This window comes from Benincasa hispida, chromosome 2 (assembly GCF_009727055.1).
Source record: "Benincasa hispida cultivar B227 chromosome 2, ASM972705v1, whole genome shotgun sequence".
Classification (NCBI taxonomy): Eukaryota; Viridiplantae; Streptophyta; class Magnoliopsida; order Cucurbitales; family Cucurbitaceae; genus Benincasa; species Benincasa hispida.
Genome location: NC_052350.1, coordinates 20,431,672 through 20,449,756, shown reverse-complemented (window position 1 = coordinate 20,449,756; position 18,085 = coordinate 20,431,672). Strand labels below are relative to the sequence as shown.

The following is an 18,085-nucleotide window of genomic DNA, read 5'->3' as shown; positions in this document are numbered from 1 at the left end:
AAAAAAGACACAACCACAAAAGCAACCTCAGTATTCTCTAGATGAGAGTCCAGGATGAATGGACTCTGACTATTTTGGTGAGGGAAGGGATTGAGAGAGGAGAAGTGATGAAGAGTCTTAGATCTCAGAACTCCCTGTGAGATTTTTCTATATGTTTCTTTTCTTCACTACATCGAGAAAAAGAAAGTGTGTAACTAACCCACATATACGATCTGGAGAGAAAGAGGGGAAAGAGAGTTACAACTCCCTCCCAAAAAATATTAATTCAAAAATAAATTAATTAATTAATTAAATTTATTTATTTATTTAATAAATTATTTAATATATATTCATATGACAACTACCTTATCATATAATATATATAGTTATCATATGAATATATATTAAACTATATGTTATATCAAATATAACATTCCTTTCTCTCACCAATGGCTTTTAATATAAATCACATTTATATTAATTTTAACCATATGAATCCAATTCATATGATTAATATTTGAATCATATTCAAATATTTATTTCCTCTCATAAATACTTAATCTTATAATGTACCAAATATATTATAGTAATTATATCATATATAATTTAATTTAATTATATCACATATAATTAATTCCCTCAATTAATTTGAACAATTAAAATTAATTCTTATTAAAACCCGTTGAGCTACCGAGGGGACCTCATGGACTAGTAGCTTAAAGCTCCAACGGTACGTAAATAATAAATTAAACTCTTTAATTGAATTATTCACCATCCGTTAACTAACGAGCACTCCACTAAAAACCGTTAGCCGCACCCTTCGCACTACAAATATATTTCTATGTCCATTGGATATAACCAGTCAACAGTACGATGACCCTTCACAAATTGCTCGTAAGTATAGTTGGGCCAAAATTACCGTTTTGCCTCTATAGTTACATCTAACTCCATAAGTACCACCAATCACTCTAATGAACAATAACTCATAGTCCAACTATGACCAAACCCCTCTCAGGCCAAGAGAGGGTGTAGCACCACATTGTTCAAGCCTCGGAATCAGCCCTTAAGGGAGCAATTTTTCTACTAACCCCGATGTTGGGGAATGAGTGAATTCCCTCTTGTGTAGCTGTGTTCCCAACTCTCCAATCAGACGAATCTCTAAAATGGTAGGTATGTTGAATCGGCGATTTGACCACTCTCACTCATACAAATCACAGAACCGCCTTCATGGGTAGGAGTTCACAACTCACTCAGGATTCAGGTCATATTAAATATGGTTATCCTAGTGAAATGTAAGTTTCTATTATGAATAGCGTTAAATAATGAGACTAAACTTTTGTATAAAATATCCCCGCTCACATGTCTCTACATGAATGATCAGGATCAGATCATTTATAGCATTTTACAACAATTGTAACATCTACAATGCGAGTCATACTCGTAATGTCACCAGGATAAGGTATCCAGCCTTATCCATCTACTATAGACCATTTAGGTTATCACTTAAACATGATTCACCTGTATGTCTCTACATACATGTTTAAGCTACAAGATAACCTTGGAACTTAGTTTATTGGTTTGTGGTTAATGCAACTCAAAATGAAATAAAACATCAATTAATTTATTAAATAAATAAGATGTTTGTACATTACAATTACAAACTATATGACCCTACGAGATTTAGGGCATTAACCCCAACACTAGATTTAAAGTAAGGCTAGTTGTCAAGGGGTTTTCTCAAAAGGAGGGAATAGATTAAGAGAGATTTTCTCTCCTATAGTCAAACTAACCTCCATAAAAATACTACTATCCTTGGTAGTTCAAGATAACTTAGAACTTGACCAGCTAGATGTGAAAGCAACTTTTTTACATGGCCACTTAATAGAGAAGATTGATATGAAGTAGCCCCTAGGCTACATCAAACAAGATAATGAAGATCTGGTTTTTCAACTAAATAAATCCATATATGGGTTTGAACAAGCTCCTAGTGTTGGTACCAAAGGTTCGATGAGTTCCTCGTAAAGATTGGATTCTTGAGAAGCAACTATAATAGATGTGTTTATATCAATTCAAATTTTTTTAAAGAGAAAGTCTACCTATTGTTATATGTAGATGACATACTCCTAGTAGGAGTTCTAAATGTGACTTGAATAAAGTCAAAGCTATGTTGAAAAGAGAATTAGAAATGAAAGATTTGAGAGAATCCAAGAAGATTCTTGGAGTGGAAATTATCAGAAATAGAAACAAGGATGAACTATCAATCAGGTAACACAACTACTGTGAGAAAAATTTAATGAAATTCTATAAAGAAAGGGCCAAACCTGTCACAACTCCAATAGCTCATCACTTCAAACTGTCAATAGCAAATTCTCCAAAACAGGATGACATAGAGCACTCAAACTATATGTCTGGAGTCCCCTATTCCCTGGGGGTGGGAAGTTTGATGTACCTGATGATCTGAACCAGACCCGACATAGCCTATGGAGCTAGCCTAGTCAGCTGTTATATGTCAAATCCTGGGAGAAGATACTGGGAAGCCACTAATTGGATCCTCAGATACCTTAGTGGTACTAGAAAGGCTAGACTCATTTACAAAAGAAATTATTCCACTAATCCTACACTCATTGGCTATGTAGGTTCAGACTATGCAGGTGATTTAGACAAAAGGAGATCCTTATCATGATACTTTTTCCTACTGGGTCATAACCTGTTGAGCTGGAAGGCCACCCTTCAATCTATTGTTGCTTTTTCAATAATAGAAGCAGAGTTCATAGCCTTGCCTAAAGCAGTCAAAGAAGCTTTATGGTTAAAAGAACTCTTATAAGACTTTGGCACTAAACAAAACAGTGATACTATTTTTTGTGACAATCAAAGCACCATCTATCTATAAAAAAAATTCTCAATTTTGTAACAGAACAAAGCATGTAGATGTAAAATATGAGAAAACAAATTGAAGATGGAAAAATCAAGGTTGAAAAGATAGAAACCGATGAGAACGCAATAGATATTCTGACGAAGCCCACATCCCAACTCAAATTTCTGAAGTGTCTAGAGCTGATAGGCTTCAATTTACCTGAAAAAGGATGAACACCATCAAGAAAGGGAGCAGTTATTTCTTACAATTACTTTTAAGGTGGAGATTGTTGAAGACAGAAGACTATTTCTTCTCAGTATGAAAGTAATATATAAGAAAAACGGTATCTAAACTAGTTTGTAACTAATTCACTCTTCTATATAAAGCTCCATTTCATTTTCAAACAAGCTAAGAGAGTAAGAATTAGAGAGTTAGATACTTATCTGAATTTGTATCCACCTTCAAGGTTGATGCTAGTGGACGTAGCCCTCTGTTGCCAAACCACTTTAAATCCTTCTTCTAATTCTTATTCTTCTGCTTCCTTCATACGCATGCAACACATTCAAAAGCTGATAGCTTTGCCATTAGAGAGAAAGCTTTAGTTCTTAGAGAAAGAATATGAATTTTTGCAAATACTAAAATGAACTAAAATCAATTATTAAAAAAAAAAAAAAAAAAAAAAAAAAAAAAAGAAGATAAGTTTTACCTCAACGTGTGATCAGCACTTGGCAACATGGTTTCTCCAAATTCTTTTGGGTCAGATCTCCTCTTATTCGTAAGTCCTTGGTTTTGCCATTCTTTTTGGGCCTTAAGCCCATTACTTTCATTGAATACATCAAATGCTATAATTTTCTTTCGTAAATCGAGGTATTTGGAAGGGAACCAAAACACAACTCTGGTACCACTTTGTTAGAAACGTGTGATGGACACTCATAAATATATAATCAACAAAAGATTATTTGAGAGGACACAAAAACACTTTCTTTGGAAAGCTTTTCAAACTTAGATCACATCTTGTATTCAATTCTCTTTGTGTATTTTTCTCTACACACTTGGATGTTTTACATTACAAAACAATCCTATTTATAGGATTCTCATGGGTCCATAACTCTCATACTCAAATACATAAAAAAACATATTAACCCCAATACTTTAATTCATGAAACTTTCATACTTAAATACATAAAACTCTTACATTAACTTAATTAACTCTCATCCTTTAATTTTGTCAACTCTCATAAATCAATTCATCTATAATTCATCTAATTAAAACATATTTAATTTTCAACATTATACAGAGGCAACATTGGCAAGAACAAGCATAGGAACCACAACCATATTGTTCTCGACCTCGGGATTGTTCACACTCATAATTGACGCATATTTGGAAAGAAAATCTTTAACCATTGTCAATGTCGTTGTCGTCTTCGTCAGTATGGCCAATGTCGCCATGACTACCATTGGCAAGACCAGATGAACCTCAACCCTCCTCTTCTGGGTATGTTTGTTTAGATTTATAAGTAACATCAATGTCTTCACTAATACAAGACAAAGTTGATAAAGGGAACTACCTCAATCACGTTTGAAAATTCTCCTTAGACAAAGGTGAACCCCCATAACTACTTCACATGTTGACTCCTCTCCCAAACTTTGATGATCACTCACTTTCATCTCAACATCATCACAATTGGAATCTTCTTTTTTGACTTGTGAATGAACTCCATTATTTGGAATTGGTTGATCAATTTCTGGCAACGAACTATCTTCTTGATTTTTAATGGCTCACGCGAGCATGCCTTGCTAGCTTTTGGAACTTCAACGTTTCATTCAATTGGCCTATGTAATCAATGGATTAGTGCAACTCAGCCAAACTTTCTCTAAGATTCTTCCAAAAATTATTATCATTTTCGTGCGCACGGTGATTCCTTCTTTTGTGAAACATACCATAAGACTTCTAGTATCTCAAACATCAGCAAATCTTATAGTATTCTTATGAGAATCATGTAAGAATATTTCAATATACTATAGAATGTGAAAAGTTACAAAATCTCAAAGGTTTTTTTTTTTAAAAAAAAAAAAAAACTATGAAAAGATGCAAAAGAAAATTTCTTTTTTCCAATTTTTCCATCAAGTATACTACAAATGAAGGAAATAAAAGAAAATGAAAGGTCACAAGAAAGTAATAAGACACTTTTCTTTCTTTTTCTTTTTTTTTTTTCACAACTTTTTTGTCTCCAGCAAGCACAATAGCATATGAAATTAAAAAAAATGAGAAGATGAAAACTCACAAGAAAGATGGAAATGGATGAAATGATTTAAAGAAAGAAAGAAAATAGCATGAAAAGGAAAACAAGAAAAGATGGATACAATGAGAGTTAGACGAAGAAAACAAAGATAGAACGAAAAATAAAAAAGGATATAATCTGTTTAGAGCCAAAGCTCTAGTACCAAATGATAAAGGGAACTACCTCAATCATGTTTAAGAACTCCCCCTAAAAATGGCGAACCCCACAATAGTAATAAGAATAACCCCCAATAAACAAAATGATAACAACCTGATAAAGAAAACTACCTCAATCACATTTGAGAACTGCCCTAAAAATGGTGAACCCCCACAATAGCAATAAGAATAACCCTAATAAACAAAATGATAACAACCTCAAGAAAGCTAAACAGGTTTGGCTTGAAAAATGATCGATGATCTAGAAGAAAGAAGAATTTGTTCCTAATTTCAAGATTTTGAATTTTTCACAATCTAATTGATCAAACTAGATTGAAAGTCCTAAAACATGCATTCTAAACACAAGAATACAAAGAAAAAACATAAAGCTTGAGAGAATAAACTCTGATGAAATTTCATTCAAATTCCAAGTAATATTTTCAAATGTGGAGATTACAACCCTATTTAAACTAATTGAATAGACACCACAAAAGGATGCAATCTTTCATCTATCAAGTAAATACATTAACCTTTAATAAATGCAAATACATAAATTAAATGATACATAAGACATTAATAACGTAAACGAATCTGAATTTTCAGATTTATTATGACTCTTGGAGGAAAAGATGCCTTTAGATGCATGAAAAGTTGTAATTCTTCACCATGGGTAGGAACCTTAGTTTGGAAGTAAACATTAAATGCTCCAGCTCCTATCATTGTCAATTATTTGTTTATCATTCTCCCCTTCTTCGAGAAGATTCGTCCCCGAATCTTAAGAATGCCTTTGTGATACAGCTTTGTAGTCATCTTCTTGAGCCCTCAGATTACACAACTTTTCTCAAAGCTTAAACTTGAAGACATCAAATAACAAAAAGATGGAGACGAAGACATGATCTATGAACCAACAAAAGACAACAACACCAAACAAACAACAAAATTGACGCTTTTTTTTTTTTTTTTTTTTGGACAGAAGCTGACAAAATGAATAAGAAAAAAAAAATTTTGACATTGCAACAATGGAAACATATATATGATCTAGAGCCCAAGCTCTGATACCAAAATGTTAAGGAACCGATGGACTCTATTATGGTTAGTTTTTCGTCCAAACTTTTCACTTTATTCAAAATTTCTATACAACTAAAGATTTAGTCCATAAACTTATTTATAAAGACTCTATTATGGTCAGCTTTTCGTCCTAACTTTTCACTTTAATCTAAATTTTCATACAACTAAAGATTTAGTCCATAAACTTATTTATAACAATTTATTTAGTCTACATACTTTTAAGTTTGTAATAATTTAGTACATATACTTTAAAATTTTTAACTGTTTAGTTTCTATCGGGAAAATCTCATCAAACTAAATTTATTAACTAATTTTGAGTATGCAAGGATTTAGTGTTTATAATTTATAAACAAATTTGACTTTTATTCCATTTATTAATCTACACGTGCTATAAATTATATTAAACCTTAATTATATTTTTCACAATACAAACTAAATTGTTACAAATTATAAAGTACGAAAAGTAAATTCATACTTATTAAGGTACAAAAATTGTTATAAAGTTGAAAGTTTATAGATTGAATCGCTACAAAATGAAAGTACAAAAAAAATTAAGAACAAAAAGTAATTTTTAACCCTTTTTTATTATTATTTTGCTACCTAACACTTGGTTCAGCCATTTGTTTAAAGCAAAACATTACAATAAAGACAAAAGTAGTTATTACTCTAAATAACCAAAAATAAATTTGTTGTAACGAAATGGGATTTAAATTAAACTTGTCCTAATGGTATGCTTTTATAGTTGCAATAATAATATCAAAGATTTCTGTTTCAAAATAATAATAATAATAATATCAAAGCCATTGGAATAGAACCCAAATTTGTGATACCTCAATCCACCAAAGTAACAGAAGTTGTGCTTTGCTAATTGCTTTGTATCACTAAAATGGTTAAAACTTCAAGTTTATAAATCTTCACTAAGAAAAGAGATTATGTAATAACTTGCTTTAATTTTTGAGTTTTAATAAGCCAAATAAGTATACAAGTTTTTTTCTTCTACCAATATTGTATTGTTATTTACCATGAATTTCATTTTCCTTCACTCAAAAAACAATGAGTTTTCTTTTATTCTCTCTCTTTTCCTGAATTTTTTTCCTCTTTTTCTTTTTTTTTTCTTTTTTGGTAATTTTTTGAACAGATATTCATTACATTACTTACCTAAAAACAAAAGGCTTGGCTGGGTAAGTCAAAGTTTGTAAGGGAAATAGGATTACCAATGACTATGAATAATAATGAAAGATGATGTTGGTAGATGATGTATACAAGTTAATTTGTTCGAGTAGAAATTAATTTATATCTCAAAACTTCATATTTATATCAATTAAAATCTTTAGTTTTAGGTCACATTTACCAATTCGTAATGAAAATTGGTGTAATCATAATCGATTTCTATTGACAGATCAATCGTAATGGGACTCAATCACAAATGTAATTAGATCGTTTTTTTTATGACATTTACCTAAAATTAAGAATTTTGTCAAATTTACTGTTACCATATGGTACCTTTACCTCTGAGAGTCAAATCGTGACGGTAACGATATCAATAAACGTGTCAAAATTCATAGTTTTTTTCCTCTAAAACAGTAACAATAATGGTAACCATAACCATGACCATAACGGTAACGATACTATACGTAACTTTTTTACGCAATTTAGTTGGTCACCTCACGCTCGTCATTCAAATTACATTACTTAATTACGGATTTTCAACTGGGATCCACCTATCAGTACGAATGTGAAACGCCGATAAACACTAACAAACATTAAAAGATGGGTCCCACTTTCTAAATTACCTTTCATTTATTGTCATACACCTTTCCTAAACATGGCCTTACATCAATCTAGTAGAATTTTCTCAAAAAAAAAAAAAAGGAAAAAAGGAAAAGAAAGAAAGAAATTATTTTGCAAAGAATAATTACATATATAAATCGGAGTTTTTTTGGGTAAAAATTTGGAAAAAAATAAGCGACCACAGTGGGAGTCGAACCCACGACCTTTTGATCCGAAGTCAAACGCGCTAATCCACTGCGCCATGCGATCTTTCGTTATTCAATAATTTAATTTTTATTAACTATTGCGTTTTGGGAAATAAAATCAGACTCCTTTTATGTGTTCAAGAACCATGTAGAAATTAACGTTTCTTAGTTTTCATTATTAAACGATAAATAATTTCAATATTTATCTATTCCTAATGCCCAAAATTTCAGTTCGAAATAAAAAGAAAACTAATATCCTTAAGTAAAGCTAAACCTATTTTGCCTCTAAAAGTTATAAAGTGATTTAACAAAAAAAGAAAAACGTGAAATTAAAATGAATGTGAAAAAAAGACTACCTACCAATATCGTTGGAGTTTATTAATGAGATTAAGATGAAATTACCTCCGACGGAATATAAATACTCGAAACCGATTCTCCGTAGTAAACTTATAATTTACTCCAATAAATAAGTTCATATTAATTATGCATTTCTCGAGACCCCTCATTTTCGATCACTACTCTCCATCACGTCGTGCCAAATTAAACTAACACAACCTAAGATAAACCTTTAAAATAGATATTAAAAAAAATTGATCTCAACAAGTTTCAAATTTATTATTTTGGCAAATACGTGGCTGCATTTGTTGATAATGTAGGAGTAAAGCTACTCTTAATTCTTCAAAAGGTTAATTCTATGTACCTTTTTTTTCTCTTGCTTTTTTTGTTGTGTAGAAAATTTTAAACATAAATGAAGTTAATGACTTGTGCACACAAGTTTTTCAACAAAATCATCTACTAAGAGATGACTTACTCATTCATTACCATCTTTTCTAAAAGGAAAACAAAAATCTACTTTCATGACACTTTTGCTAACATCAGTACTTTCTAAAATATACTATTTTAGACATTGCTGTGAAGAAGTACAAAATACCATGAAGATGTCTCAACTAAACTCCTCTGCTGCTACTGCAAGATCATAACAATCATCCAAAAGGTAACAGAGGACTTGCACTTGTCAATCTAACTCTACACAAAAAGAAATCCATGGAGGGCAAACCCTCGTACCCTTTCGACTCGTTATCGCTATTTTCTGAACGGTTGTGATTTAGAGCTACTATTTTCTATTTCTAAATCACAGCCATCCAGAAAGAACCAGTGATTGATTAGTTCATGGAAAAATAGTCGAGGATGCAAAAACTCCAACTTTTAAAAGCTGGCCCATTCAAGTCAGAACCAAGTCTATTTCCTATGTTGGTGCTATGTGATAACATATGTACAAATCAACTCATTCTTGTTCTCCTCCTTTTGAATCGTCGACTTCGGGAGGCGGTTCCATGCACAATGGACAAGGTGGATCGCTTCTATCTTCGACATTTGACCTGTTCTCCAGACATTCTGCATGATAGACATGGCCACAAACCAAAACCGCAGCAACGGGGAGTTCGCTGGAAGAAAGTGTGTTACCGAGAAAGCAAAGCTTTCGTCTCATCAGCTTCTGACAAATCCCACATACCATTCTCATTCCATGAGATGAAAATGCATCCTTCCCGAAGGAATTGTACCTTATCCTTTCTGGACCCCAAAAGGTTTTCTCAATGCTCTCTAAAATCAATGAAAAAATTGAGTTAATACAGAACAACAACAATGTAGAAGAAGCAATTATCTTCCCCCACTAGAGCCAAGAGCTTCAAATGGTGTGGGACGACAGGCTAATATATGGTTATATACTTCATCTTCATTTTGTAGATGATATTTAGGATTTAACTTGGTTCAGGTCTATGATATATTATTTAGGACATTTCCTTTTGTAAAATAAGTGTTTCATGTCACACAATTGACTGTTCTTTATCCAAAATTCAAGTACTAAAATCACCAAAACTGCAAATAATTGAGATAGAAATAGGCGACTTATATTCAATATATCGATGCCACAAAGAACACGAATGCCCCATGTGGATTGACTTTCTAAATGTTTAAAAAAAAAAAAAAAAATTCACTTAAAAGCACTTACAAAGTTATTACAAACAGGGTCGAAATCTAATTCAAAGCAAGGTGTCTGATCATCCAACTAGAAGAAATGTTGAAATTTAATTAATTTGAGATGTGGCGAACAAAACACCTAATTCTACCATTATTTAGGTTTTCAGGTCTTTTCATCTGACAAAGTATACACGGAACGAATTTTCAAGTATTTTTGTAACATTTATGATCATACAAGTATTTAACATGCCATCGTGAGAAGTACTCTCATTACTCCCTCAGAAAACATATATGACCGTGTTTAAGAATTTCAAAAAGGGTACCTATATGGTCTGGAAACTCTGAATTGCAATGAGCAGCAAATTTAAAAGCGGGTCGTTCTTCAAGTACTGTTTTGACTCGGTTTTCACGGGACATAGATGCATTTGCATGACTGGTTGAACCTCTCCGACAATATTGATGGCTGTACTGATGACGTGAACGCTTCATGAATACTGGACGGGCAGGACTCCGATCCTGCTGATTCAATGCAACGTAAGTTTAATAGATTGTGGTCCTCTAAAAGGAAAAAAAAAAAAAAAACACAACTTAAATGTTTTCTCTACTAAGGGAAAGCATTAAAGTATTCTTTTGCCTACTTACTTAAGCAAACAAAAGAGTACAAACCTCTTCCGATCGTACATCCATTTGATTAGAAAAAGGAACCATACCTGCAACATACATACAAAACATGTTCCATTTCATCATACACAACATAGGAAAATCAGAATTCCATCGTAGAGTTAACTTAATCATCAGTTCTAAAGCGTGAAATTAACTCAACTCCACCTTGATATCTAAAATAACACATCTCAATCTTGATATGATCAAAAGGAAGAGAACCCAAATGCATCCAACCAAAGCTAATTCCAAAAGGTATTGAAGTAGCCAATTGACTGAGATAGTTCAACAAACATCTCTGAATCAAAATGATCCTTAAAAAGACCCATACCAACCCCGATATGTTCTAGTAGAATTGAAATACTTATAACAGGCAAAAGAAAAAACTAACATTCATTCTTTATTTCCCCCAACTCTTCAAAATTTCATTCTTGAAGAGAATTCTCAAAGGCCCCAATTGAACTTCCAAAAAATGCCAATTACTTAAAAAAAAAAAAAAACCCATATCCATCTATGAAACCCCATTAATTTCCAAAGCTCAAAGAAAAACGATTCATCACACAGAAGAAAAACAATCATCCATTTCAGGCATTTTATCAAACAGAAACAGGGCATGATGATGATCAGAGAAAGAAAGGGCATACCGGAGAGATGAAGAGGAGGATCGTGGTGGGTCTGATCAGAGCCTCGCTTGCGCTTCCCCATAGTGATTAAGATTGTTAATAAAGCGAAGAGAGTGAGGATTAATATAATTTGGAGGTTAAATTTAGGCGATGATCTTTGGAATTGAATGGTTTCGGGTCTTTTTGAAGCATAAACACAAACCCAGTGGATTTGATATCATTGCAGTTGCTTGCGGATTTACGGTTCAAGGAAATCACTAGAAGAGAGCGAACAATTAATTGATTTGTTGTATGATTTATTCGAGTTCTTCTAACCCTTTTTCTTCCTTATTATTCCCTTTTCTTTTTGACCGATGCCCTCCGAAAATCCCAATCCCAATCGTTTTTGTTATTTTTATTCATTTTATTTATTTTTCCAAAAAACATGATTTTTAAGGTACATTCAATAATGTGATGAGTCTCAAACTAGTAAATGGGATTAGTGAATTTAGATGTAAATATTAACCCATGATTAATGGGAACGATTCATCGTGTTATTAAAATAGTCTTTCAAGTGTTTAAAATAAATTTTTTTCGAGTTAATATTTATGGAGTGAAAATGTAGTAACACTACCGAAAAATATTTCTGGTACTATTGGAGTTCTATTCATACTGTAAATTTATCTTTATAAATGTTAGTGGACCCACATTAATGTAAGTGGATTCCACTCTGTTTTTAACGACATGTTAAGGTGACACCCAATAAATGAAGGTATATATGATATTAACAATTTTCTGTTAAGTTAGAACTTTCATTCTCGTTTACTGTTGAAGGCTTAAGAAGCTCATGCAATTATATGACTAAGTCGATTGTCAAACTTTGTTATTATTTATGTCACAAATAAGCTATTGAATGTTTTTTTTTTCATTTTTCTTTTCTTTTCTTTTTTTTTTCTTTTTTCCTTTTTTTGAAAAGCTATTGAATCATTTATTTTGGAGGAAACCATCAAAGCACGGATTAAATTCCCAATTAGAGATCTTTAAGAAAATGGGAGTAGAAATAAAAAAAAATAAAAAAAATAAAAAAAAAAAAAAGAAGAAGAAGTAAGCAGTTTTGAAACTATTTGCAAAAATAGAGGTTTTTTTTTTTTTTTTTTAATTTGAGATTACACTCTAAAAAAATGCAACAAATATAGAGTTGTGTCTAAATATTATCCACTTAGTTAAAAGAATTCAAAATTCAAAATTATTGTAGAAAAAGATAATTAAAATACTAAATCTATAGATTTCATATAACATATACATACAATAACTTGTAATAGAGTACTGAAATAAATTCATAAATATGGAGCAACGAAGATTAAGAATTTGGTTTTTTTTTACTTATTCCAAAAAAAAAAAAAAAAAAAAAAAACTCTTTTTTTTTTAAAAAAAACATAGAAACGTTGTAACCACAATATTAAATTGAAAATTGGGTAATTATTTTAAATGATAAAATTACTGGAAATATTTTCAAGTATAACAAAATGATACTGTTGAAAAGAAATTTCGTCCAATCACAAATTCTCACGTGTCATCCATTTGGTCATTTGATCACAATAATGGGCTCATCACCTTCAAAGATGGTTAAAGCCTAGACCAATAAATTTGGTTGGATAATGATTGATTAGGCTTTGGACCACAAATCAGATCGGATCGAGTATTTAAAATTGCTCGGGTCCAAAATTCGACTCAATTCAGGCCCACAGTGGAAAATTTGGGTCACAAAAAAGTCTGTCTCTTATACACATCTAGATGTGTATAAGAGACAGCCTAAAACCTACAGAAATCCTCTATAAACAGAGGACATTCCCTTTCATTTGAAGAAGGAAAGGGGGAGGAAGAAGAGGAGGGAGATTGAAAACTTTGAAGATCACACGCTCTGAAGATTGAAGTTCTACACAATTGAAGTCTGAAGCTCTCAAGTTCTCAAGCTCCAAAGTTCTCAAGCCCAAAAGCTGAAAGCTCTTAAGCTTTCAAGCGTTGAAGACTAAAGCTTCCAAGCCTAAAGATCTACCAGTTTGGCACGCCTAATGGGATCATCTCTACCTTTCATCTCTTTCTCTACAACATAATCTACCTAAAAAAGTCATGGCCTCCAAAAACAACACTCCCAAAACTTCAAGATGTAAGAGTATATCAGCATGCAGCGGAAGCAACAAGGATTAATAGGCACTCTAATTCATTAATTTTGGCAGTAACTAAAGCATGCTCATCTAACATAAGAGGGTTTGAAGTCATCCCTTTGGAGAACTCTTCAAGATCTTGATTCTCAGTTGTTGTCTTCTTCAAAACTTGTTGTGAACCACCTCAAGATCTTCCCCACTATCCTCTTGGAGCTTTAGAATGAGTTTTGGGACTCAAGAGCAGCTTGAACAAAAGAAAACTTGGAGAGAAGCTCACTGCTACAACCAACTTGAAGAACAATTTCTTTAGCCCGATTTTTTCTGTAAAAACTCTTTGAATGTATGTCTCAATTCCACTCCAATCTTCTTTATTTATTGCAGGTCTCTCATGCAAAGAAGATGGTTGTATAAGATACAACTCATGCTTGGAGTTATTGAAGCAAATGAAAAAGGGGTTTTGTGTGAGCTAGTTGAAGATGATAATGGAAAATACTATTTTTCCATTTTGTGTAAACTTTCCAATTTTTCAATTTTTCATCAAATGATTTCAAAAATAAATTTGATTTTAGAAATTGAAAATGTTATTAATTTTTTAAAATTAATAAATAATTATTTAAATAATTCAATTAATTCTAATTGATTTTATATTAAATATTAAATTAATTTTTACATAAATTCACCTTCATATATTTAAATCATATTTAAATATAAATTCTCCTATTCCGTTTAATTCTAATTTGAACGTTTCAAATATATTTATATATTACTCTAAAGCTTAATCCAGTTATACAAGCTTATAAGGGGGCCTTCGCGGACCTACAGATCATGGCTCCCATGATCCAGATTGAATTGGCTAAACTCATTATACCGAATTAAATCTCATTCGTTAAACTAATGGGTCACTCCACTAAAGCCATAGTTTGAACTCCATCACCTGTAGATATATTATTCCCACTTGATATAACATATGATCAGAAGTCGAATCCTCCACAGGGTCGTTCGTAATCACAGTTGGGTCAATATTCCCCGTTTTAACCCCCTGTGAATACACTCGTCTCCTTAAGTTCCTTATTAAATTTAATTTTTACTAAATTCACCTTCATTTATTTAAATCATATTTTAAATATAATTCTCCATAATTTCCGTTTTAATTCTAATTTGAACGTTTCAAATTAATTATATACTACTCTAAAGGCTTAAATCCTTTACAAGCTAGTAGGGGACCTCGCGGACCTACAGATCATGGCTCCCATGATCCAAGATTAATTGGCTAAACTCATTATTACCGAATTTAACTCTCAATGTCGTTACTAATGGGTCACTCCACTAAAGCCCATAGTTGAACTCCCATCACTGTAGATATATTATGTCCACTTGATATAACTATGATCAGTAAGTCGATCCTTCACAGGTCGTTCGTAATCACAGTTCGGTCAAGATCCCCGTTTTACCCCTGTGAATACATCTCGTTCCTTAAGTTCCTACTGGCTCTCTAATGAACAATTTTGATTCATAATACTTATGAATCAAGTCCTTTCTCTATCAAAAGAAGGCAGGGTCCCGATTGTTCAAGACCTAAAATCAATACTTAAGAGAACAACCTATCTACTAACCCTAAATCGGGTAGAAGTGAATTCCATCTTCCAGGGCTATGTCCCCAGTTATTCATCTGGTCTTATCCCCAAATTGGAAGGCTTATTGAGCAGTGTTGTTGGACTACTCTCACTCATGCAGATCAAAGGATAATCCCGAACAAATAGAAGTTCATAATGTTGGGTTTTATGTCCTAAAACTTGTGGTTTGTAAACATTAGAACTTATTCTAAGAATTCGATAAAGTTGTTATTGAATATATTGTTTTTTAGAATCCAAAAAACCTAAGTCCCTTGTCTATTATATGAGTACTTGAACTTTATGTGGAGACATACAAGTGGATCAAGTTCGAGTAAATAGTCAAAATGATCTATAATATACGATTAAGGTTGGGTACCTTATTCTGGTAACACTCTTGGATGCGACCTACACTGTAGCTATTACAAAGAGTTGTAAAGTGCTACATACGAAGTGATCTTAATTCGTGCATGTTGGGACATGAGAAGTGGGGGTGTCCTGTGCAAGATCGGACCACGAAACCAGTCACTCTTACTTTATAATGTTATTTACTGTTTAAGACTGACTATTTCAAAGCGATGACCTAGGTAACTTAACCTTAATCCTGAGCTAACTATGATCTTCTGTTTGTTCGAGATTATCCTTTGATCTGCAAACGATGAGAGTAGACCAATTGCCTCTACTCAATAAGCTCACCATTTTGGGGATAAGACCGGATGAATAGTTAGGAACATAGGGTACAAGAGGGAGTTCACTCCTACCTGATTAGGGTTAGTAGTGAGGTTGTTCCCTTTAACTATTGATTCTGGGTCTTAAACAAAAGGCCTCACCCTCTCATTGGCCTTAGAGGGATTCGATTTATTGATTGGATCACAAATAAATTGTTCATTAGGGGATTAATGGAACTTAAGGAACAAGAGGTAATTTCGAGGTTAAAACAGAGATTCAACCCAACTGTTATTACGAGTAACCTGTGAAGGGTTAACTTACTAATCATAGTTATATCAAGTGGATATAATATATATAGTGAGGGGAGTTCAGCTATGGACTTTAATGGAAACACCCATTAGTTAACGAATGGGGGTTAGATCGGTCTAATGAGTTTAGCCAATTAATCTCAAATCGTTGGAGCCCATGATCTGTAGGTCTGCGAGGTCTCCCTTTCTAGCTCATAAATGGATAAGCTCTAAAATAGCATGATAAGTTAATTTGAAGTGTTCAAATTAGAATTAAATGAATTTGGAGAAATAATAGTTAAATATGATTTAAATATTTGAAGATGGAATTGTGTTAAAAATTAATTTAATATTTGATATTAAATTAATTAGAATTATTTAAGTAATTATTTATTGAATTTTTATTAAAGAAAAATAATTTATAAAATTAATTTTGTAAAAATTAAATACGTATTTTCAGTTTTTATTAAATAAAATTGATTTTTGAAATCAATTTGATAAAAGACAAAAGAACAAGAAAAAAACACCAAATTGAAAATTTTGATTTTCCATTTAGCGTTCATGAACTAGCTCAACCAACAACCCAACTTTTAACTCTTCATTAACTCCAAGCATGAGCTGCATCTACATGCAAACAAACTTCTTTCCACGAATGTCTGCAATTATATGAAGAATTTGGATATTTTGAAAGGGATTTGCAAACCGAACAAAATTTTGAGAAAGAATTTAAAGAGAAATAATGCGTATGTTCTTTTACAATGGTTGCCCTGCTGTGAGGCTTCTCCAAACTTCCCGTTAATTCCACTGCCTTTATTTTGAGTCCCACTACCAATCTTTTGAGCTCCAAAGAGTAATAGTAGAAAAAGATCTCTAGGTGGTTCCTTACACATAAGATCCTGTGCGAGATTTTGCAAGCTGAATTTCTGAAGCTAGTAGAGCGAAGTTTTTCAAAGGTATGTCATGAAAAACCCATTTTTTTATGTTGAAACATAGTTTTCTTTTCTGCCAAAATTATATGAATTAGAGTGCTATATGGATCCTGGTTCTCTTCCGCTGCACCATTCGGTTACCTACTCCAAACACATAGTCGTGGAGTTAACCTAGGTTACTAAATAATGGAAATTAGTCAGTTTTAACAAAAACGGTCGGTTTATAAGAAAAGTGACTTATTTTCTGAATTTTCCAGTTTTTATATGCAAACTCATTGCATAGAATGCCCCCACTCACATGTCTCTACATGAATGATCTGTAGATCGCATCATTTGTATCACCTACAAAATGGATTGCATCCAATAGTTTACCAGGATGAGATACCCAATTTCATCCATATACTTATTAGACCATTTAGGCTATATACTATTAACTTGATCCGGTTTATGTCACCCCATAAAGTTAAAGTATTCACATTATAGCCACGGATATGTTTATTGGATTTTCATAATAGAATGCAAAATCAACAACTTTAATTGATAAGTTACTCAATAATATTTTATTGATAAATAGAATGTTTAACACGAACTGCGAGTTCTAGGACATTCCTAACACAAGCAATGTCCACAACAGACCAATTACTCTCAACCGCTCTAAGGGGATTTAGCAATTTGAAGAGTTGCCTCCCTTCGAGATTACGAGGAACATATGGGAACAAATTTTGGAACAACCGCAAGGTGGAGTTGTGATTAAACAAAGCCCTGCAATTAACAAGCATATTCGGCCTTCTGAATAATCACGTGAAGAAGCATCACACCTAAATATAATGTCAGTCATGATGGCTGAAATGGGAAAAATGAAGAAA

At 32.4% G+C, this 18,085-nt stretch overlaps 1 protein-coding gene, 1 long non-coding RNA gene and 1 other non-coding gene across 5 annotated transcripts in view; all 3 read right to left on the bottom strand.

The window, feature by feature from the left end:
* The window catches only part of LOC120071409, a 4,055-nt gene extending 582 nt beyond the window's left edge, over positions 1–3,473 (bottom strand). Inside the window, exons 1-2 of one of the 2 annotated variants that reach the window (XR_005480244.1) lie at positions 2,967–3,472; positions 27–167 (exon numbers count right to left, since the gene is read on the bottom strand). This is a non-coding gene — a long non-coding RNA (uncharacterized LOC120071409). Of the gene's footprint in view, positions 1–26; positions 168–2,966 lie in introns of both variants that reach the window. The other variant, XR_005480245.1, reaches the window with a different exon arrangement.
* Positions 3,474–8,307: 4,834 nt separating this feature from the next.
* On the bottom strand, positions 8,308–8,381 carry TRNAR-UCG. Its single transcript has one exon. It is a non-coding gene; the product is annotated as a tRNA-Arg (tRNA).
* Positions 8,382–9,092: 711 nt separating this feature from the next.
* On the bottom strand, positions 9,093–11,945 carry LOC120070818. 2 transcript variants are annotated; one of them, XM_039022703.1, is made up of 4 exons: positions 11,602–11,945; positions 10,964–11,007; positions 10,621–10,816; positions 9,093–9,919 (listed from the first exon to the last, which is right to left on the bottom strand). In XM_039022703.1, exons 1-4 carry the CDS (start codon positions 11,660–11,662, stop codon positions 9,603–9,605), a joined length of 618 nt encoding a protein of 205 aa, XP_038878631.1. In that variant the 5' UTR covers positions 11,663–11,945; the 3' UTR covers positions 9,093–9,602. The 2 variants fall into 2 exon arrangements, with proteins under 2 accessions (XP_038878631.1, XP_038878632.1); XM_039022704.1 differs by having other exon boundaries at positions 10,621–10,813; positions 11,602–11,943.
* Between the last annotated feature and the right edge of the window lie 6,140 nt (positions 11,946–18,085).

Bases quoted from the DNA above. Each gene is read 5' to 3' on its own strand.
- LOC120070818 (XM_039022703.1), bottom strand. From the start codon at position 11,662: ATGGGGAAGCGCAAGCGAGGCTCTGATCAGACCCACCACGATCCTCCT. The intron at 10,817-10,963 runs GTTTGTACTCTT...GCATTGAATCAG, and splicing joins TGGATGTACGATCGGAAGAG to CAGGATCGGAGTCCTGCCCG. The intron at 9,920-10,620 runs GTACCCTTTTTG...CATTGATTTTAG, and splicing joins AGAGTTTCCAGACCATATAG to AGAGCATTGAGAAAACCTTT.